At 35.2% G+C, this 24,437-nt stretch overlaps 1 protein-coding gene across 1 annotated transcript; it reads right to left on the bottom strand.

Moving 5' to 3' along the window:
- Positions 1–5,061: 5,061 nt before the first annotated feature.
- LOC135689628 (EF-hand domain-containing protein 1) lies at positions 5,062–24,402 on the bottom strand. The gene is made up of 9 exons (XM_065206923.2): positions 24,257–24,402; positions 23,473–23,831; positions 22,134–22,284; positions 21,034–21,246; positions 18,433–18,562; positions 16,558–16,778; positions 15,376–15,516; positions 6,295–6,710; positions 5,062–5,184 (listed from the first exon to the last, which is right to left on the bottom strand). Exons 1-9 carry the CDS (start codon positions 24,299–24,301, stop codon positions 5,145–5,147), a joined length of 1,716 nt encoding a protein of 571 aa, XP_065062995.2. The 5' UTR covers positions 24,302–24,402; the 3' UTR covers positions 5,062–5,144.
- Positions 24,403–24,437: the final 35 nt, after the last annotated feature.

Raw genomic sequence — 24,437 nt, 5'->3', positions numbered from 1 at the left:
TATTGTCAAGCGCAAGTTGACTATTGTAGATGGCTGTTTTCTATGTTTGCAGAGTGGTGTCGAGTCGGTGACAATGCTCATGGAGGGGAAATTAGCCCCAAATATTTTATCCACCGGTCTCCCCTTTAATAAATCTCAAAAAGCATGTAAGAAAAGAATCGTTTAAGTCGCCATAAATCTCGACAAACCCATATTACACATATTTTCATACACTCTTTTTTATAAAAATCCTAACTCAAAACATAGGTCCTAAAGTTCCTAATTTCTGAACCTCTATTAGTCAAATTGAGGTATCAAGACCTCCATAATAGCTACTTAATTTTAACTGCATAGGAACAGGGAATAAGGCCAGAAGACAAAGAGGGCAAGGAGTAAAATTAATTTGCGTAATTTACGCTTTTTTTTAATCTTTGTAAAAGTACCATGTCAACAAAGAAGTACTTTTGCATTTAATATAGAGAAAAGCAATGACTAAACTCTATTATTAGAATGCAATCAATTTTTCCCATCCTTGATTTTTTTAAGAAAGTTTTCATTTACATACATAATACCTAATGTAGAGAATATACAACAATAAACATACATAAAAATCAGTAATGGCCAATAAATCGCCCCGGCATACGGGGCTTCATCAGAGCAAAAGTAAACGGTCTTGAACTTAATCAGAGTGGAATCTTTGATTATCTTGAAGGTTTCTTCTTTATTGGTAAACACGAGTGCTTTTGAAATTAACTGCTTTCCTTTTTGGCTCTGGTAAAGCCTTGAACTAGCTTTACAAAGTAAGTTTGATACATTAAGAACCACACCAGATCATACAAAATGTTCTTGACAAGTTATCAAATGGTAACCGAGTTTTGCAATGGGTTATCGCAGAGATAAAGTGTTATACCCGCACCAAATCTATCTCATATTCCATTTCAAGGTTTTTGTTGCTGTTAGTGATGCTTGGCAGTCTTCTGCATTACAAAGATCAAGATAATCCAAAGGCTTTACCAGCTTTAAAACAAACCTTCAAGATAATCAAAGATTCCACGACACGACATACTTGCTTAATTGCAGCTATGAAGAGGCTGGCATCCACTTGATATTCCATACTTGCCTCATCGATAAAAATTTATTAGTTGTCGAAAGGACACTAATGTAGTTTTCTGCTTATTGTGTAAAAAGCTTTAAAGGAAATATTCCTTAAAGATTGACAATGAGAAGTACGTTAATTTTGGAAAGTCGTATCTTACCTGGGTTTAGATAGTTCCAAAAATCTACCGGCTATTCATGCAGTTATTGGCTGCGAAACAACACCGGTAATGTTTATTGTAAGGAAAGCTAGCATTTTAAAAAGCTTTAGGAGTGTCCTGGAAAGGAAAAATTGCTCGAGGGAGTTACGATGAGATAGGTAATCTGCAAAGACATTCTCGCGAATACGATCAAATTTGTGCAAAAATAATCATACAAAGAGAAATGTGATGAAACACTTGTGCAGATAAGAGTAAGAATTCGCAAGGCAATGAAAAACAGGTAATCAGAAGCTCTACAACCAGATCCATACTGGTCGACACACGCATTTACTATTGGTTACATTACCAAAAGTGAGAGAAATTGAGTGAAAGGATTATCTGGTCTACAGGTGGTATTAGCGTGGTTTAACAGAGCAAAATTTCTTTATATATTCTAATTTTGAACATGCATTTGATAAATAAACAAAAAAATGGCACTGAGAGGATATACAGAGAAAAACGTTTCTTAACGGCTTGATGAGAAAAATATTCGATCGTCAACGTTAAAAAAGCTGTGAATATCTGCAGAAAATACTGGAGTCAGCCAACCTTTTTCCAAAATCCTTTTCACACAAATTATTTTCATTTTTTGCAGGGCCCCGCACACCCTCCGCTACAAAGCTGCAAGATCTGCAGCGCTCTAGTGATGAAATCGAAGAAAATTCCGTAACCAATGAGGACTAGGCCATGGGAAAAATTATGGTGAGGTGATCAGCTTAAAGCAGACGATGATGAGTGGAACTACATTTTCTTCTGGAGTTCCAGCAAAGGAGACAGTGATGAATGATGAATGGATTCCATATCATTTTCTATACAACGAAATTTCAATTTTGAATGACTTTTCTAACTAGCTAAAGATTTTTAGGCATACTTTCACGTGTTATTCAATTACCTGTAAAGGAAGATGACGTCATAAAATGATGATGACGTCATGAAAGAAAGTTTAAAAGTAAGTATAATAGTAACTCAATACATCTTTCAAAAACACTGAATGTGTGCTATTCGAATATGGAACATATTTGAAAATGATAGTTGCGAGAAAACAATTAAAAGGGTTCAAAGTGAATTTTCTCCGATTTGATGACGTCATCAAAAAATTTGTCTTCCGCTCAAGATATTTTCCATTTGATCTCAGATTTGAAATCTGCTAAGTTAATTTAGTGCAAAAATGCAAGGAAAGTTGAGGTCGAGTCCTTGGCTGATTTTTAAAGATTTTTTATCATTTTCTGATGACGTCATCAAAAACAGTAACTTCCGGTGATAATTTTTTTTGGCCCATCTTGGATTTGGAATCTCCATGGTCGATTTAGTAAGAATATGACATAAAATTTGAGGTTAGGCAGTTTGCTAGTTTTTTTACAAAATTCCCTGTCTATACGTCGATGGGTCCTTCTTCCTGTAATGGTTGCTAGGAAGCAGCTTTTCGAATAAAACTGCTGACTATGCATGCTAAGCATAAGTGTGATTGCCACCTTAATCAATGGGTTACCACCTTCTGCATCGAGCAGACAACTTTTTCCTGTTTTCGTTATTAACAGATACTGCACTTTAAACAATAATGAATGAAGACGTAATTGGAAACACTTGCTCAGATAAGGCAAATGAAGCTGTCACTTCTCTTACTGGAGCACAAGAGGGAGATTTGAAAGAAGAAAATCTCCAAGATTCGAAAAATGTAGAATCAGACCAGCAGATGGTGGACGTTTTGAATGACATTGATCCAGGCATCGCTAGACTGAGATTTTTACAGCTCATTAGCAGGCTAAAGGGCAAAGAGGCTGTTTTGCAAATGCATGAAAAAACAAAAGTCAAAGGGATATTTGAAGCAATTGACATAGAAGGCAATACTATCGCTGTCAAATCTTTGGAAACACCTATTGGGAAACAGCATGCTGCTCTTATACGAGTAACTGATGTTGTATCTATGTCGATCGAGGCTTGATATTAATGCTGCCACTCTTAAAAACTAATGAGAATGCAAGTTAATCCAACTTGCTTGACAGGGCATTTCTCCAAGAGAGGCCCACAAACAGCCTTTCTTGTTCTGCTATTTTCTTTGCTTATGCATGGCAATGTTTTTAAAGGCATTATTTGGTTTTGAGCATAACAAATCGTTAATTTAACACCATTTCCTCATTAATATTTGTCAATTGTGTCAATAGTAGTAAACCTTAAGAATAAATTTATGTCTTCAAATCAAGATTAAGCTGTAAAGGAATGAAAAAAGATTTGATAACACCATCCCTGGTCCTATTAGACTGTTTATACAAATCAATAAAACATACAACATTCTCAGTCACAAGATACTCATTCATTACATTCTCATTGTGGTTAAAGTGTACATTGTCATTAATCCCTCTAATTAGAATTCCCAGAACAACATACTGTGTCTTCTCTGTTTAATATCAGTGACATCACTTATTCATATTGCATCAAGGTACCACTCATTTGGGATTTACATTTAGGAATTTTTCTTTGAATGATTCAAAACTGACTGTGACAGGTTCATATGCATATCTGAATAACTTATAGATAGTTAGTAACACAACAGATTATTTACAGTGGAATTCAGCAAGTTAAGAAACAAATTGAAAACCTGTAAAATTTATAGCATAAAAAAACTCAAGTTGAGATCAAGAGCAGACAGACAGAAGTAAATAGGGGCCCCCATATTTTTGCATGCTGTGTTATTGGCCATAATGTCGTGTGTGAAATCGTGAAATCGTGAAATCTTGATTGTTTATGCAAGATTTCGTGAATTAAGATTAGAAAAAAATCAAAAAATTAATAAGCGTCCCCCCCTTCTATTCAATGTTTGAAAGTATGGTTGTAGTCCTTCAAACAGGGCTCTGATGAGCAATAGCTGATATTACATCTATTGTTTGTGTGAGCGTGAAAATTCAATTTTGCAGTCCATGAATGCGTGAAAAGTCAAAAAATTGTGCGTGAATGCGTGAACCACAACCACTATGGGGTGCCCCCTAAGTATAATGTATAAACTTGTGGGAAGCCACATATTTTGAAAATGCAGTTCTATTTTGGCTAAGAGAAGCTGGAACTTTTCAGGATCCAAATCTCTCTTTTGATTATAGACAGTTCTGTCTTACCGCTGTTACAATGTACATTGGATGTAAAATACATTGTAAGGGGGGGGGGGGGGGTTTGTTGTTGTACAACAATCTCATTTTGCGAAAAGCATATATTTAGAAAACTTTTTAACATTCTTTCATTTTTAACATCTTGTTTTCTTACATCATAATAAAAATAAACCACTCACTCTTATCATAACAGTTTATCAGAGTAAGAAGTTATCATGTAATGAGCAGAGAAATTTTCTTGAACTATCAAAAGGATTTTCTGTATTTGGAACCATGAAGCAATTTGGTTTGTCCCTTACCTTTGCCTGTTTTGTATTTTACAATGGGCATACCAGGTTGGAATCTTTGTAAAACTGACACTGGAGATACACCAATAGATAATAGAAATACTATGGGAAACAGTTAGTACATAATGGGTATCAGCAGTGGAAACTTGAGGGGTGGGGGGGGGGGGGTGACTGTCCCCAATACTTTAGAGGGCAATGGTCTTTTGTTCTAAAACAATGGGAAATGTGATGTCATCTTATTAAAACAATAGGCTTGCCCCCCCCCCAATATTTGACCAAGTGTCTGCCCCTGATGGGTATCTCCAGCATAAGCTACAATAATTACTTTTGATTTAATATTATTTGCATAAAGGAGGACTTTCAATAAAAAAACAGACAGTAGTAGACAGAAATTTATATCACTGAAAGCTTCATTTGTTAATAATCCAAATGGTAGCAATAACTATAATACAAAGTTAATATTTATACATTTTTAGAAAGTGTTTTTAAACTCTCCATTTGTACTCAGGGCCATCTCCTTTGAACCTAGAATTGAAAGGTCAAATTAAATTTTATGACATAAAGAGGCCAGATAAAGTTTGGGAGAAGAGATGTTGGTAATTTTCATATTCTTCGCCATCCATTTTAAGAAAAATGTGTAGTATAATTTTTTTAATACAGCAAAGTAATTTTCATCAATGGCCATATTTAATTTCCCCCACCCTTTCATCATTCATGAGTTTCTCCAGCTTCTGCAAAGTGATAGTATTGGATAGGCAGTAGACATTAGCTTCTCGTTTATCTCTTCAAAATAAACATCTATCTTAAATATCGAACGAGATACCTAAACACAAAAGTAATTGTACAATTGTAGTAATTTTACGAGAGAAGGGCGGCATTTTCTTTTAACATAATGTACCATTTCTTCACGTCAGTCACAAAATCATTAATGTCAAAACGTAAAAATTTTAACATTAATTTGTTGTAAAGGTGTGCTCATATTTGTTAATTATGTGGGTTAAAAAGTTTTTAACATTTCAAACTAATTTTCCATTTCCAATTTCAAGCCTTCATAAATAGCATTTGCAAAAAAAATTTACTGAGTGCAACAAAAATTTATTCATATAACCAATTTTCAAGAAACATTTTAGGTTTTTTTTCAGTATGTTTTACACGCTTCTTTTGCAGGTGTTGGTAAAAAATTCTTGAATCAGTCCTAAATCAAGTTTGTTGACACGTTTGTTGCAATATTCCTCAATTTTAATCGGTCAATAGAGTATGGAAAACTTTAGTCTCTCAGCAATTCAAAGATCTGGAACCTATGCTTAAAAGAGAACTGATAAATGACCAGCAGATCAAATATATAAATCATCATAGTGAACTTTGTTTAGAATAAAAATTTTTTAGGTGAGGTCTTGGAGAGTAAAATTTTGTGAAAGGGAGGAGCATAAGCTATTAAATGTGACAGCACCAAAGAGTGATTTGTATCATCCTCTAATATTATTGATGAAATTCGCTTATATTTATTTACCTTGCAGATCAGAAAGTTGTTTTCATTACTTTCATCTTTAAATCACGTTTTTAACGTTGAAAAAAACATCGAAGATATTGTCAAAAGTTAAAAATTTTGTTGAAATGAAAGAGAGGAATACCAACCTCCACTGATACTCTGTTTTGGAATAACTGTCTGGTTCTCTTCCTTGTTCGTTTTGTGTATTTTCATTTTTTGAAATCTTTTCAAGACCGTGCTTTTCTCGTATGGAGTTGATAGTATCCAGGGGGTATATTTCGGGAAAACTTTCCAAGTACTCAAGCACATAACGGTCAGCATCATATACGACAAACTTATGCTTGTATATTTCAATCGTGGCACCAATTTTGAAATCTGCAGGTGTGTAAAATTCTGGCTTATCAATTGAAGTTCCTGGCTTCCTAACTTTTGTCCTCTCGAGAAACTTCCCACCAAGTATCCCCGAGTTTCTTTGTGGTGGTTCGTAAACGGTAATCATGTCATCTGCTAATCGATAAGAAATGATGAACCTTCTGTCTTTATCTTCTTGTCTGACAGATCGCTGAAAAAGGCGAATTAAAAAAGATGCAAAAAGAGCAAGTATCAAGTTATGATACTTGATAATGAGGAAAATAGGCTGATGTTTGGAATAATTTTCAAACAGAATTTATATCTTTTCAAGTTTCACTGGCTTTGAGTATGATATAAACAGACATTATTAATGATCAACTTTTGGTAACGTAAAGGCAGCATCAAGATCAAAGAATCACATCACAAATAATACGTATTCCCTTTCCCAATATATTTTCAGCGAATTTGGATGAAATACAAAATCGATCCGGCTGAAAAATGGGCGGAGGAAGAATCCCTTCAGCCCCCTCCCCCCCAAGTGGCGCAACCAATGGTCACAAAACCCGCTTTGAAAGAGTGAGCACCTTAAACAAGAACGGTCAGGTTCGGGAAAAAACCTTTCAACGGCGGGCACCACCAAATAACGGACAAATAATTTGTTCTAAAAATTTTCTTTTGCAGCGGTACACAGGTAACCACCACAAAGCGGCCACATTCCAACAATTGTCGTTAACTCTGATGGGTTGACACTTATTAGCCCATACCATACATAAGTAGCATCATAGTTACAAACGTATAGCTTTACAAATTTCTGTTGTTTATCAACTTCTTTTAGCAACAGTGAAGTCATAATTACAATGATTAGACACATTGAAGACCCAAAATTAGGAAAAATTGGGGTTGAGATTACACCTCTGCACGCAAAAAAACTTCTTAGTTCTTTGTTGGTACAGACCCCCAACATCAGATTATGACAAGGATAAATCTGAAGCCCTCACAAACTTACTTTCAAAGCTTGATGCAGAGGGGAAATAAATTTATCTGATGGGGGATACCAACTGTTACTTTAGAATGCCAAACAAAGGCCCTACGAAACAACTTAAATCAATTTACAACGACTTCCAATTTGAGCAGCAAATAATAGAACCCACAAGAGTTGCTAGTGTTGTTAATGAGGATGGATCAACTCGAGTAACAAAAACATTGATCGATCACATAGCAACTAACCGCCAAAGTTATATTTTAAGTGCGGAGGTACTAAAAACAGGTATGACTGACCATTACCTTCCATTTATTCAACGAAGGATTAATGTTAAGAGGTTCTTGAATAAACGAACAAAATTTATAGAAGCTTAAAGCTTAGCCAATTATCAAAAGGACCTCTTCTTAAGGGATCTAGCATCAGTAGATTGGGACCTAGCTTTTGAAGCTTCCGCTGGTGACCCTAACATCATGGTGCGCTCTTTTAATGAGCTTTTCGGCTCGATTCTTGAGATGCATGCTCCATTAACACACAGGAACGTTTCAAGTAACAACACACCCTGAATTTTACCCTTAATAAAAAATTAATGAGAGAGCGTGACCAGGCAAAGAAAAGATCTGAAAAAGATCACAATTTATGGCCTAGGTACAAGAAATTAAGGAATAAGGTAACAAGTGAGCTACGAAACAGTGTGCAAGATTACTATCACAATTTAATGGAAGAAAACCCAGGTAATCAAAAGGCGATGTGGAAGACGATAAATAAAGTGTTAAACAAATGTAAAACTTCTGACCCTTTAAATTTAGTCACACTGAACGGTCGAAAGTATGTTCGTCCAGATAAAATAGCTGAAGCCTTCAACGAGCATTTTGTAACCATTGGGCCTAAGCTCGCATTCAAAATTGAGGCACCTACTGATGCCGACCCAATGGCTTACGGGAGAGATGTGGTGAAAGACAAATGTCCTCTGAAATTCTTGCTTAAACATATTGTGAATCTTATGTTAAACAAGAGATTAACAAACTGAAGACCTCAAAATATCCAGGTCCAGATAAAATACCTATTAAAATATCAAAAGATGCTGTCGATAATATGCTGTCGATATTATAAGTAGACTTTGACAACAATATTTAACAGATCCCTCGACACAGGTATTTTTTCAGATCTTTGGAGTGTCACCAATCTTTGAGGCAGGCCAAAAATCAGAGTTAACAAACTATAGAACAATCTTTGTCGTTTCGATACTGTCAAAATTGCTTGAAAAGGTGGCCCATGATCAACTTTTTTCTCATATGAAAGATTTTGGTCTTCTTTCAAACAACCAATTCGCCTTCCGTTAACTACATAACACGCAAACATCGATACTGAACATGGCAGAGGCTTGGTTCAGGAACATCAATGAGCAAAAAATGAATTTAAGCGTATTTTTAGATCTAAATAAAGCATTTGATACTGTCGACCATGATGTTCTGTTAATGAAGTTATTAGCCTACGGAGTCACTGATTTTGCACACTGTTGGTTAACTTCATACCTTACCGTAAAAGAGCAGTATTGTTATGTAGATGGTAAATCGTCAAACAAGCGTTTAATTCAGTGCGGAATTCCACAGGGGTCGTGTTTGGGTCCCTTACTTTTCATCACTTATATGAATATTTTGAAAAATGTTTGAAAAAATCTAAACCAAATATGTACGCAGATGACACAAGCATTTCTTATGCCTCCATAGAGATCAACGAGCTTTTTAACGACACAAAGGGCGAACTCAATCTTGTATCATCCTGGATGAGGCAAAACAAACTTAGCCTAAATGCTGAAAAAGTGAATTTATGTTGATAGGGCACTCAAAACAACTGAACAGAGCAAAAGACTTAAGAATTGTTCAGACTTAAAAAAACAAAATATCTAGGTGTCCTAATTGACGAAAGCATGAATTGGGAAGAGCAACTCAAAACCGTAAGCAAAGGATAAAAAACGGTTTAGGGGCAATATTTAAACTCAAAAACATCATTTCCCAGAAACAATTGACAACTGTTTGTCGAGCATTAATTGAAAGCCATCTGAGATATTGCAGCGTCATTTGGGGAAGTCTGTCAAACTCTAAAATAGAATCCCTACAGAGGTTGCAAAACAGGACACGCAGACTAATTGAATTTGCAAAGCATAAAGATGGCTAGTTATGTGATTGGCTCAATGTACAAAATCTAATAAAATATGACAAGCTGATTACTCCATACAAAGTAAACAATAGACTCTGCCCAGAGAACCTCAAAAGTAAATTCACTCCTAGGTCGAGTATTTCGAAATATAACACAAGAAAAATTGATGATTTCGAAATTCCTCAGCTTCGTCTTGAATACAGCAAAAAGTATTTTGGATACCAGGGAGCAAGTACCTGGGACGAGATCCCAAAACAAATACGAGACTCTGCCTCATTGAGATCCTTTAAAGTAAGATTAGAGGAGTTCTTGAGGTAGAGCGACGCAAACAGGAGTTCTTGGAGTTCTTGGATTAAAGGAGTTCTTGGAAGAGCAGCTTTAGTTATTTTTTTAGTTAAGGTTACGGTAAACGTTTTCTGGATGAAAGCATAAATTTTTAGATTTTTTACGCTTAAGTAGCCGAACTTTCAAGGCACACAATGGTACCAAATTTGAAACAAACAACATTTATCGAGCATAGGCGTCAAATCTTGATTGGCTGCGAAAGGAATCGCCAAAGCGGCAATCCCCATCGATTTGAACCAATCAAATTGCGAGAAATGACAAATTTTAGAATTTTGACCACCCCTTCTTCAAAAAGGTCCTGATGCTAAGATTCTTGGAGAAATTTGCTTTAATTTTGCAGAAGTGTCGAGGAGGCTTGTGGGCACATTTCCAGTGTTGGCTTTTTCGCGATCTTGTTTTTAAGAAAAGTTATGGCCATTAAAACATTAACATGATATTTTAAACATACCTCTGTCTTTTTACAACAATCATTCAAACTAAAATGATCTTAAAACGCAATCTAAAAATATTATTTAGCTATCACTCCAAAATAATTCCTTACGAAATATGCTAGTAAGGGTTCACTTTATTAAAAAGTCATTTTCCAGCCTACTTTGATGTTCAGCTTCACGAAACTCAAAGAAGTGTTATCGGATGCATTTACGAGTTTTAAATCAATAATATAAACTTTAAAATTGAAGCCAACAAAATTCAATTTGGAAATACAATACTTACATATTTAATCGCAGATAATTCCATAATAACATTTTATATTTACATCATGTCGGCTTCAACACAACTGATTATTCGACGAATGTCACGTCAGGTGCATGTGTTCATGTTCTGGCGGGAAAAAATTTACTGGAGGCGCCTTCGTAACAATCGTTAAAGAAGTTTGAGACCCTTCATTTTTCACGTAACGTCGCAAGAGTAGGTTGTTTTACGAAAAGCAACTTCCGTATTTCCAAGATACATTTTCAAGACTAGTAAAAACAATTCCAGAGGCGTACAGAGTACGGGAGCATGAATAATCTCGGGGTGTGGCTCACCCACTGAGAAACTCTCCAAATTTCTGGACCACTTCTTAAAACCAATTGTTAAGACTATACCCTCATACGTCAAAGACACCAATCATTTTCTCCAAATTATATTTAGATGTGAATCTATTTTTATGCTACTGGACTACTTCTACCAGCCACACACCTACAACAAATGTTTGAGTTTATATCAAAAGGAAATTATTTCTCCTTCAATGGACAGCCATATTTACAGACACATGGCACTGCCATGGGTACCCCTTTTGCCCCAAACTTTGCAAACATCTTAATGTCTGTTATTGAACAAAATATCCTCTCCACAGCCCCCGAGGGGAAGAAACCTCTACTCTGGAAACGATTTATCGATGATCTATTCATGATAAGCAATATGATGAAGCTTCCCTCACATAATTCCATGCTGATACCAATAATGTGCACAACACGATTAAATTTGAAGCACAACAAGCTAGAGCAAAAATAATTTCCTTGACACCACAATTTATCTTTACAATAAAAGTGGACTCCTGGAAAGCCCCCTAGTCGTGAAGCCCACTGATATATGCACCTTTTTACATGCTAAATCCTTCCACCCACCTTCGTGTAAAAAAAGTGTTATTTACAGACAAGCACTTTGCTTCAGACGTTTGATCACCGACAACAATGAACTTCACAAACTCCTCAAAACACTTTGAAAAAATCTAATCATAAGAGGTTATGAATCTCAGGACATCACCACCGAATTAAGTAAACTGACATGTGTCACCCAAAATGAGCTCCTCTTCCCAGGAAACCCCACCAACAATAAAACCACCTCTCAGGGCACCCAGACAGGGGGCCAGCACTACCTCAACTTCGAACCCCCTCCACCAAAACCACAAGTCCTACCTTTTGTTGTCCCATTCGACATCAAAACTATAAATATAGATTCCGTCCTTACTAAACATTGGCACTTGATCTCAGCCGATGCTTATCTTAAATTAACTTAAGGGATCAAATTAACATAAGGAATCAAGGAAACACAAGTAAAAATTATATTAAACAAAATGAAAAAGTATTTTTAAATGAAATCGAAAATTTTCATTTACTCAATGTGAAACCTGGGTCTGTTTTATAAACCAATTTGGTGAAATTTGAGATTTTTCAACGGCACTCCAAACAATATGTCATGGCACACTAATGTGCCGTAGCACAGTGGTTGTAAAACACTGGTACAGAAGACCGAATCATAATATTGTATTGTAGTGAAAGTAGGCTTTGACTGCTACCACATTTACTGCTGTCAATAAAACAAAATATGAACAATTTTTTGGCGCTACCAAATTTGAAAATTGCTTTGAAAAAAGCAAACAATTTAACTATACTATAAACTTCTTAACCTCTTCAGAGTGTAGAATGTCAGAATTAGGGTCTGAAAGAACAAGATGGAGAACGAATACCCATTTGTGAACCGAATTTTCTATCTTGTTATTTTGGACCATTTTTTGACATTTTATACTCTGAGGAGTTTCAGACAACAAAGCTGTATGTTCAAAATGTTTCATTTTTTCAAAGTCATTTTCATAACAAAATATGTTTTCTACAAGGTTTTGCAGAATTTGCTGACCAACATTTTGTCTTTTTAATATTAATTAACAATAGCAAAGATTGGGAAACTTTGCAATTGACCTTAATTTTGCTCAATTTGAAGGTGAAGCTAAACTTGAAAACTTTCAAAAACTTGAAAACTTTCAAAAAGCATATAATCTTCGCACAGAAATAAAATTTATTACAATCATCAATTGACCTCCTATCCAAAGTACGTTTGCATAAAAAGTCGACCACCATCGAATGGGACAACAAAAGGTAGGACTTGTGGTTTTGGTGGAGGGGGTTCGAAGTTGAGGTAGTGCTGGCCCCCTGTCTGGGTGCCCTGAGAGGTGGTTTTATTGTTGGTGGGGTTTCCTGGGAAGAGGAGCTCATTTTGGGTGACATATGTCAGTTTACTTAATTCGGTGGTGATGTCCTGAGATTCATAACCTCTTATGATTAGATTTTTTCAAAGTGTTTTGAGGAGTTTGTGAAGTTCATTGTTGTCGGTGATCAAACGTCTGAAGCAAAGTGCTTGGCTGTAAATAACACTTTTTTTACACGAAGGTGGGTGGAAGGATTTAGCATGTAAAAAGGTGCATATATCAGTGGGCTTCACGACTAGGGGGCTTTCCAGGAGTCCACTTTTATTGTAAAGATAAATTGTGGTGTCAAGGAAATTATTTTTGCTCTAGCTTGTTGTGCTTCAAATTTAATCGTGTTGTGCACATTATTGGTATCAGCATGGAATTATGTGAGGGAAGCTTCATCATATTGCTTATCATGAATAGATCATCGATAAATCGTTTCCAGAGTAGAGGTTTCTTCCCCTCGGGGGCTGTGGAGAGGATATTTTGTTCAATAACAGACATTAAGATGTTTGCAAAGTTTGGGGCAAAAGGGGTACCCATGGCAGTGCCATGTGTCTGTAAATATGGCTGTCCATTGAAGGAGAAATAATTTCCTTTTGATATAAACTCAAACATTTGTTGTAGGTGTGTGGCTGGTAGAGGTAGTCCAGTAGCATAAAAATAGATTCACATCTAAATATAATTTGGAGAAAATGATTGGTGTCTTTGACGTATGAGGGTATAGTCTTAACAATTGGTTTTAAGAAGTGGTCCAGAAATTTGGAGAGTTTCTCAGTGGGTGAGCCACACCCCGAGATTATTCATGCTCCCGTACTCTGTACGCCTCTGGAATTGTTTTTACTAGTCTTGAAAATGTATCTTGGAAATACGGAAGTTGCTTTTCGTAAAACAACCTACTCTTGCGACGTTACGTGCAAAATGAAGGGTCTCAAACTTCTTTAACGATTGTTACGAAGGCGCCTCCAGTAAATTTTTTCCCGCCAGAACATGAACACATGCACCTGACGTGACATTCGTCGAATAATCAGTTGTGTTGAAGCCGACATGATGTAAATATAAAATGTTATTATGGAATTATCTGCGATTAAATATGTAAGTATTGTATTTCCAAATTGAATTTTGTTGGCTTCAATTTTAAAGTTTATATTATTGATTTAAAACTCGTAAATGCATCCGATAACACTTCTTTGAGTTTCGTGAAGCTGAACATCAAAGTAGGCTGGAAAATGACTTTTTAATAAAGTGAACCCTTACTAGCATATTTCGTAAGGAATTATTTTGCAGTGATAGCTAAATAATATTTTTAGATTGCGTTTTAAGATCATTTTAGTTTGAATGATTGTTGTAAAAAGACAGAGGTATGTTTAAAATATCATGTTAATGTTTTAATGGCCATAACTTTTCTTAAAAACAAGATCGCGAAAAAGCCAACACTGGAAATGTGCCCACAAGCCTCCTCGACACTTCTGCAAAATTAAAGCAAATTTCTCCAAGAATCTTAGCATCAGGACCTTTTTGAAGAAGGGGTGGTCAAAATTCTAAAATTTGTCATTTCTCGCAATTTGATTGGTTCAAATCGATGGGGATTGCCGCTTTGGCGATTCCTTTCGCAGCCAATCAAGATTTGACGCCTATGCTCATTTATCGCACTGTAAAAAATATGGCGGAGCACTGGAATTGTGTTTAGGCTATTGTTCCAGCTATTGTTCTCGTTAACCAATCCACATTGCTTTTAAAGCTTCAAGTGACTTGACCCGGATTACACTGTGGTTTAAGAGTGTACCTTGTGCGATCAGTAAATCCTGTTTTCTCCGTACTTACAATTCCTCTACATACAGGTACGAAAAAGCTATTTTGTACCCAAGGAACCCATCGAATGGGTCAAAACTTTGCACATTGCCAGGACAGATGTCGGGTAAGCAAAGGGTGTCTCAAAATTTTTGTATTTGCTCTGGTCCGTCTTTTATAGCCAAATACAGCGATGAGAGGGAAGAAAAATTGTTTGCCAATTTTTGACATGGTATAGTTTCAAGTGGAGGAGGAATTTGAAAAATCTGAGACACAATTTGGTAGCTAAGGATCTTCGCTTTCTGCTGATGTAAGTCAGATTTTGTTACTTCAAACGCAAGGGTACAAAATAGCTTTTGAAGGTGGTACACTCATTTAAGCAATAAATTTGCCTTGAAAGTATCATTTTACAATCTTTGCCAATTATTTTGATATGGTTGGAATCATGACATTCTTCTGCATCGAATGGTGTATAGTTTAATCTGATTCCGTTAATAGTTTTGCTTTCAGTGAGAGAAAACGAAATATCGTGTTAAAGACGTTTACTGTAACCTTAATTTGTTAAATAGCTGATAGGAAATTGTCTTTAAATGAGAGTAAATTAATGAATAAAATAAATAAATAGATAAAACAAATAAAAATCTAACTTACCAGTCTCCCTTCATATCGAAGAACTTTGTTGTCATTCTCGAGCATTTTGATAAAATCCTTTTTGGGTGCCTGTGGTACTAGCGAAAGGCATGATTGTAGTGAATCTTCCATTGAGCCAAAACCATTATAAGGTGGAAGTATCTAATCAAAAAAAGATATTTTGTATTCAGATTGCTTTCTTAAATCCTATAGAAATGTGACTTAAAAAGTGCAAACTACAAAGCGCAGATGGTCTTCGTGATCGCAGTTATCTGGGCAAATTTGAATAGAATTAGACAAAAAACACTCAAATTTTAAGGCTTAAGGTAGCAGTTACTTTCATATGGTAAATACAAGATTAAAAGCTTTATTGAGCATGCTTTATCAAATCCTATAGAAATGTGACTTTAAAGTGCAACTACAAAGTGTAGATGTTTTGGGTACAATCAAAGCTATTCGTGATTTCAGTTATCTGCATAAATTGGAAGTAAAATAGACAAAAAACATTCAAAGGTTCAAGGTAGGAGATATTTCATGGTTAATACAAGATACACAACTTATAATATTCGATCTTGAAACTAGTGCTGTTGCTAGAGAAAATTACAGGCTGTTGATCCGAGCCTACACTGCCTTTGAGATTTCAGGCATTCTGTGACAATAATTGCCAATTCGAGTACTTACAAAGCTTTAGGAAAAGCTTGCAATACATAGTGGTAAAAAACCTTGCAAAGCCTGGTTTTCTAGCAGCTCTTCCAAAATTGTTGGATCATTTCCACAAAAATCAAAGTTTTCAAAGTTTTTTCCCTTTCCCCAATACAATGTTGATTATAATAAAAATTACATGTTTGTCAGTGACCATCTAACTTGGGTTGGAAGCATTGTACGGGAGGGAGGTAGAAGCGCATAGTATAGCAACAGCATTGTTGACTTGGAAAAGTAGTTAATATCTGGGATTGGCAAATTTTGAACGTGAATATTGCTGTGTTCCAGCTGTCTTTTGCAAGGATTTTAGGTTGAAGCAAAAATTATGTTAGCAAACTTACAATTTCTGATCCACAATTTCAAATTAGAAGGCATAAACTTGGAAGATGCTCAAGATATTTCTTGCTTTGTTAAACCAATGATGACTTGTATTCAAGTTCGTTCTAAACGAATGATACTTAAAGCCAACTGCTACTGCTACATATTAAAGCGGTCACTCACTTTTGGTGCTCTTTCCTTTATTTCACCTTTAACATCGTATGGGGTGAAGTCAGTCATGCCAAAATTTGCTTGATAGAACGACTGGGTGAATTCATCGCAATCATAAAGAAGAAAACGCCGGCCCATAACAAATAGTGTTTGCCCAATACGAAAATCTGCTGGAGTGTACCATCCATCGACTTCTTCCTCTGATATTTCCATGACAGCGACAGGAAACGAGGCTAAATTAAAAAAGATATTGTTACCAAAGCAGCAATAAACATGGAACAATTTAACAGCATGCTATATTCAATTTAATGCTGTTATCTGACAGCAAACTTTATGCTGATATGGTTAGAATCTTTCCTTTTTTTGAAATTTTGCACTACAAAAGGTTAATATATTTTGGTTTAATAAAGTGGTATACCCAAATTCCGGCAAGGAGTCAAGAGAAATTTCGATGTTTTCACTCAAAACAATAGGAAAGCACTAACAAGTGACAAGTCAAAAAATATTTAATTAAAGACAAAGCCCAACTGCCATTTTAAGATGTAGGACGGGTTGGAAAAAGACTGAAAATCTTCAACTGACCTACATAGGCGACCATTTGAGGTCCTAGATTTTGAAAAATTGGCCTCTACATGCTTTCCAAAGTAAATATAGCAAAAAATAAATATAAATACTGAATATTTTTTCAAAATGTAGCAAAACTTGGTTTTGTTAACAATGAGCAGGATATCATATGTGCTTCTTATCTAAATCAAACCTGCATTTCAATCATTGAGACTACACATTTTCTGAAATGTTTAAAAAGCTGCCCAACATTTTAAATCATACGTATTTTGAATGCAGAAAACAAATCCAAGAAGCGTTGAGCGGATATAAATGCACAACTATAGAATTGAATCTCTAAGTTCCGAAAATATATAAAAAAAATAATTTTTCCACATTACTAAAAAATCAAAAGCTAGCAAAATATTAAACTTAACCAAATAGAAAAAAGGCTTTTCACTGGTTATGAGAATTATATTGTTCTTGATAAATTTTTTTCATCAAAACATACCATCAGAACAATTTTCTGGCGGTACAAAAAATTAAAATTGCTTTGACAAAAACAAACATTTTTTAACATATCCCCGACTGGGTATATGTTTTCCACCTTTATCTTTTCAACGTTGATTCTGACGTTTTTAAACTCTGAATAGTGTCAGAAGAAAAAGCTTTAATAATATTTTTAAATGTTTGCTTTTTTCAAAGTCTTTTTAAAAAATATCATTGAACAAATTTTACTAAAACACTTAAGGTAATGCTGTCAAAAAATAAAAATTATGAAATGATAATAAAACAACGTCTAACAGCTATTCTATGTCTTGTAATCTTAATATTCAAACTGTTTTAATATAATCAGACATTTGTTGACAAATAGCATACAAATGTGACTGAATTGAAGCGAATTGAATCGTTAGGGACTGACAACAGGTATGGCAACGATGAAAATGGTTCGAATTTGGTCTCTCGCTATTTCTTTAGAGCGTCCTGCCCCACAGATATCTAATTGTGAGTAATATTTTCACGATAAATGTTAGAATGATACGATGAAATTTTGCCCCAATCATTTAACGCAGACTGACAATTATATTCTTATGCAATCGCTATTTCTCTTTCGGAAACATGTTAATGGTTGCATTCCCAGTATGAAGAGGAATTCCAGGAAATCATGCACCAAGGCGTGTACCAACAGTTGTAGCAGACAACAGTATTGAAGAACTACTCTAAATTAGAAAATGTCAATTTTGGATCAACATGTCAATGAAAACAGAGTTCTACCATTACGCTCATAAACATGTTTCAGTTTCGATAGAGCTTTCAACAAATTAATGAATTAATTGCACATACATTTGATATTATCCCTCTCTTTTGGCATCTTCTGTCGACGTATTAAAACAGGGAAGGGGTCTCTGCCATCATTTGGTTCATGAACTTCACGGATCTCCATAGTGTCATCGACAAGGTAATAGTGAAGAATCTAAAAGAGATAAAGCATCAAATAACACCAGTTTTATGAAGTAAGAAGTAATTATGGAGGATGTTGTGGCACAGAAGATGATCAACAGTACTAGTGAAATAACGGTGCGGTCATGAAGTTAGTACTATATAGGGACGAAGGATATTGCGAGGAAGATTTTCATAAAAATATTCATATATATAGGGCATAAAACCAAATTTAGTGACTCAGATGGGGTGGGATATAATATATAAAATTATCTATTTGAGTTTTACGAAACAATCATCGATGTTGTCACTTATAGCAAGAGGGACACAAACAGAAGAAAAGCAACAATAGAAAATCTGAAAGAAAACAACGAGCTGTAACAATGCAAATTGATGCAGAAAATATATTTGTAGTAAGAAAAGGAAACGAACACACTTATATCATACAAAGTAAAATTTGAACAAGGAAATGCTGACTTGAGTGTAAGCAATGAAAAGCAAGGCATTGTAAAATAGATAGCATAAAGTCCATCCACAGAATAAAGAAACACGAGTTATAAGTTTGGTGCTCAATACTTTTTTCAAAAATACCTTATTTAAGGCGAAGGTGGCAAACTATGAAAGATTCCTAAATGCGGAGCTAAGTTTAATAAAAAAGTGTGATAGCTGAGAAAATTTTTAGTCCAAAACGGACCATTTTGATTCTAGGAAAAATCAACTAGAAAATTCAAAAAGTTAGGAGGAAGCCATCTTAAGCTCAAAAAGAAAGGGCACCGACATAAAGAGACAGCTACAAAAAAATTGTCTTATATCAATATCACTTTTAAAATCTTATATCACTTTTTAGTTGGTATTCTGGACGAGAGAAATGAGCTCAAGAGGCCTCTAGCCTTCAAGACATCTCAGTCTAAATGAATGGAAAGAAGGTTGATCTAACATTTGGCCAGTTTTGATGTTTTTTCAAAGTAACCAGAGGAAATAGTTCAAGAGGTTGATTGAGGCTATTGTATCTTTAGAATCTGAAATTGGTGAGTTTCATGAAGGCACAGCCTTGACTAGATTGGTTAGAAAAATCCCAGTGCTCCTGGGGCTAAACACTTATTTTCAAAAAAATGAAATATCATCTATAATAATAGTTAAGGCTCAAAATCACTGAAATTAAAAAATTAATTTAAGAATAACGCATGGCTCAAGCTTGTTTGTTGCGTTTGTTGGAATAGACGTATCTGGTTTTTCTATATTTAATTCTCCCTTATGTCAAAGTAATCTTTTGGATCCTAATCCGAACTAAGATAAGCATACATTATGACTTATGTTGCTTTCCATTCATTGCACAGATTCATTTTCGACAGACCTCCCGTAAATACTTTGTTGATAATTTTGGAACGATTGAAAGGTTTGATTTGCAATTGACAGCCTAATTGTTCATAGCCTACTACGGCGTAGGCTAAATTGTTTAGTACACTTTGTCTCCTCTGTTGCAGTCACAGTGGCATTGTATCTCGCTAACCAGATACTATGTATCTTCTTTGGGGCGGGCTCGGAAAGCATGGCTTCTGCCGCTGGAGACTGTTTTGGACTGTTTTGTATGCCCTTTGCAAAGGCAAAGTGACGATTTGATCTATTCATGATCTATTTTTGGCCGCAAGTTTAATTTTTCTCAGCTATGCGTGTCGATAGAACCAATTGTTTGGGCGCTTGAACGAATAATTCGAAAATATATCAAAACGTCAAAAAGTGTTCTTAAAAAGGCCTCTCTCAGAGCACTTGAGATATAAAGATAAAACATAATGGAAAAGGAGAAAGCGAAGCTAAATGCTTCATTATCTCAACTTGAGAAAAATTGGACGATGTATAAATTAGCATTGCAAAGTCAGTCATTTGCAGCGCCCACGCAGCCAGGGGGCGGATTTGCCATGCCCCCTACTTCCAGGAAAAGCCTTCACTCCCTACTTTTGCTAGCTTTGGCCCCCCACTTTCAAATTCGTGACAAAAAGAGAGCCTCATTAACAAATTATCACCCAGAGCAGTGTAAAATAAACTTTGCTGTTAAAAAAAGGAAAGTATAAAATAAACTTCTAATGATTTTGTAACTGAAGGGGGTGTATTGCCCCACTGTTTTTTTAGGTTGGTCGAATAAAGGTCAGTTTGTCAACAAATTTTCCAAAGGAGTAATAACCTTTATTGCAGAATAAGAAATGACAAGTTTGGCTGAGGAATGTGTCTAAGCATGATGCTCACAACTGCATTGCAGAGACAAAGAAGTGCTGGCCTAACTGACCAGCTTCTCCCTGTGACCCTTTTTGTCCCATTTTCATCTTAAAGCTGCAAAAAGAGGGAGGTGGTATTTGTTGGAAGATTTCCACCTTTTTACAAACCAAACAAATTTTACGTCAAGTAGGGAGAAATTTGTAACATATATGAACATTAATGAGCATTCTTACAGTTATTGTTATTATGCTATTTGACAACAGGAGCAGAATATGATTGAAGAAAATTACTCACAACTGGTCTTAGTTCACCAAACATGCTATCACGATCATCCCATAAACAATAAAATCGCAAGACTTGTCTGTCAAGCTCAATGAACTGACGTAGCTTGTCAAAGGTAGAGGGTGTCTTGTAAGACCTGATTGGCTGTTTTCTGGACTCTGTGTAAGGGTCACCTGGGCATTCCTCTGGTTGGTTAAGGACAATTCCTTCACTTGCCATGAATTCCTACAAATAGGGAAACAAAAGATGAATTTTTTATACATTCCAGAAAGTTACTGAGAAACTACTGAGATACATTTAACTACATGCTTCTTTACATACACCACAAAAATGATACCACAGGGAGCATCAATCAAGGGGAGCATAAACTAAGACGATAGCTCAGGAGCTTCAAGAAAAAAAATTTTCCTTAATGGCTTACAAACATAAAATAAATAGGATGTCCTCTAAAATAGAGTTTTTAATGTTTTTGCCTACTCTTCAGTTCAATTTATTGGGCTGACATTAAAATATTTGATTTTTCCTTTTTCTCTACTCACTGAAATATTTTCTTTCTTCCAAAATTGTTCAAGTTTTCACAGAAATTCACACCAAAATTTAAACAATATAACCAAAATTTATTCCATGAAAATTTTTGGCATCTGATTTTGTGATAGTTAATGTAAATGTTGATTGAAATGGAATGGTTTGCATTTGAATAATGCAAAAAGATTTTTTAGTGAAATTATCTGTCAATTTCTTAATACTGTAATTAAAGCAAACAGTATCTTTGGAAAATAGAAAAAAGCCCTTAATTTCATTGAGACTGAATGGGAACTCATCACAGATTAAGATATGTGTTTACAAAAATTTCCATTTAATGACTACCATGCTGCTTCAAATCCATGTTCAACGTATAGATAAAATGTAAACAAAGAACAAACAGTCATTGATTAAGCAATTGAATAAGGTGTAAACAGTGGTAGACTGAAAGACCATTGTTGTGTATTCTGGGGGTAATAACAAATGTTGTGACATATGGGGTGCAGAAGAAAGAATGGGAGAGGAAGCAAGTACATTACCAAGAAGGCAGATTAAATACCACAAAATGGATAAAATTTCTGCAAACAAACCTTTGTCCATAGGTTGCAGTCAAAGATGAAAAATGTCTTCCCATAGAATGATACATTTATTCCAATGTTAAGGTCTTTCCAGTGCCAATGGTCTCCTAAGTCATTCTTTGGCAATCTCTGTCTTTTGATAAGTTTTCCTTGTGGAATTCCACTGATAAAAATGATTTAGCATGTTGAAATAATTCATTATATGAATATCTTTTACCAAATAAGATTAATCTTTAAATCATTTTAGCAATTTATTATTCTTCAAAACAATAATTGAGTATTTTTGTGTATATTACAAAGTTTGAAACAAATGTCTGTGACCCAGCTTGTTATTTTTCTAAGAAACTTCCACTCCCTGCTTACAATTTTTTTTAGAAATCTGGCCTAGTTTCCATACTGTTTCATCTAAATTGTGTAAGTAGCTATATATTTAAATGACAAATGAGATTTATGATGTCAAGTTTTGTCTTGAAAATTTCACAATAGCCCTTATTAACTAAAGTCCTTGCTTATCAAATTCTAGAGAATTTTCTAACCCCTAGTCATTTAATCCAACCTCTTTTAAGTTCAGAAACAATTAAGTTACAACTCCAAATATAGAGGTATTTAAAAAATGGGGTGGCACAAATAGGTAAAAAAGGGGCACCTCAGCCTGTGCTCCCCCCAGTTCCTGTATCTAAGACTCTAAGTTTGCTTATCTGATACAACTTATAAGTACAGATTGGTCTGTTTAGTTGAACTTTTAAGAGGAATGAGGAATTGGTCTGTCTAAGTGAATGTCTAACTTATCCAGAGAATGACTTTTGACTTTAATAAGGTTGAAAGAACTAAAAGGGAATTGGAAATCAGGCCAACCTGGACCACAGTCCAAAGCAACATGCCCAAGAATATTTACAGTTGTACTATCAAGTATCTTAGCAACTCAAAAAAAACTTAACAGAAAATGCTAAAAATGTCTGCACACTTAACAGAGTGAGCAATGTGCATTAATGACCAGTGCAAATGTCCAGTCATTTTGGAGGGCTTTACCCATTCATTTCATTTACTCTGACAAAGCCCTGTATGTGGGGAAAATAATATTATTTATCAAATTTAAAACTCTGTTTGACTACTTTGGATCCTTGTTGTCCTGTTTTATCTTTGTTTGTAAGAAATGCAGGATGTGACTATTATTTGCATTTTAATCAATGCAAAATTCACAGAATCTGGTAAGCAGCACATCCTGCATTTCTTTTTTTACACATTACATAATATCATCTACAATAAGAGTAAAATATGCTTGTTGGAACAACAGTTCATAACCATTCGGCACAAGACATAACAAGAAGAATAACAGATGTTTAGTTCTCACCTATTCTCAACCACAGGCTCTACCACTGAAATGGAATCATCTTCAAGGTAGTAATAAATATTGACATGTCTTATCCTAAAATGCTCATTGGGAGACTCGTGCACTGTCTGTTTAAAATATGCATTGAACAGCAACACCTTTTTATCAAAACCAACACTAGCAGGAATAAAGTCTTCAGGTGGGGCTTGGATTGCCTGGCCATATGTTAATGATGGCTTGAAATTGGCAAGCTCGTCAAGCTCTGCTTGTGACAGCTGATTTACTGGCAGAGGTTCCCCTCCAATGCCGGTGGTTGGTAGCTGGGGCAATGAATAGCCATTATTCCAGTGCAGTGTTTGCGAACGGTGGAATTTGGTTTTCTTAATAAAAGAACATAAAAAATTAAGTTTCAATGGTGCATGACTCTCTCTTTATATCTGAATGATAATTTATGTTTAAATGCAAAATAACATCACTTGAAAGACAAAACTCCCTTTTGGCAAGCCTGAATGCCGTTGACAGGCGCCTAGGCAAAAACACTAGGCCTACATCTAAAAGACTTGAACAATTACTATATGACTGGCAAAATATTACTTGCTTTCTGTATGAAATACATTTTTACTTTACCTAGGAAAAAATATTGCTTGAATTTCTTAATTGCACGCTCGATAATCATATCAAATGTCGGGTACAATAATAGGCCTTACTGGGCTCATCCCAGTACAACAGTACAATGGTCAACAAGAAAATCTAATTTCCATATGATATATCATTATATTAATATTAAAAAGCAAAAATTACTTACAGTTGGATCTGTAAAATTGTTTCCAGGTAAAAATGGAAGAGACATCTTTTCCTCTGTCGTTTTGAAACAGCAGCGAAATTACTAATTTGTTCGGTTTGGTTTGCTGTTGTACTTGAGTTATGTTTCCATAGAAACTTTGCATGTTGGTTACGCCAAAGCGAGGCTGATATTTACCATGACA

This window comes from Rhopilema esculentum, chromosome 5 (genome assembly GCF_057945365.1).
Source record: "Rhopilema esculentum isolate cy_ngs chromosome 5, ASM5794536v1, whole genome shotgun sequence".
Taxonomy (NCBI): Eukaryota; Metazoa; Cnidaria; class Scyphozoa; order Rhizostomeae; family Rhizostomatidae; genus Rhopilema; species Rhopilema esculentum.
The sequence above is the reverse complement of the archived record's forward strand: the minus strand, read 5'-3'. Positions and strand labels throughout refer to the sequence as shown.

What these genes read in the sequence shown, in the direction of transcription:
- LOC135689628 (XM_065206923.2), bottom strand. Translation starts at nt 24,301, where the DNA reads ATGTCTCTTCCATTTTTACCTGGAAACAATTTTACAGATCCAACT. An exon ending in ACTGCAACCTATGGACAAAG is followed by an intron (nt 21,247 to 22,133) that starts GTTTGTTTGCAG and finishes CCCTATTTGTAG; the next exon opens with GAATTCATGGCAAGTGAAGG. An exon ending in AAAACAGAGTATCAGTGGAG is followed by an intron (nt 5,185 to 6,294) that starts GTTGGTATTCCT and finishes TTTCAATTCTAG; the next exon opens with GTTCAAAGGAGATGGCCCTG.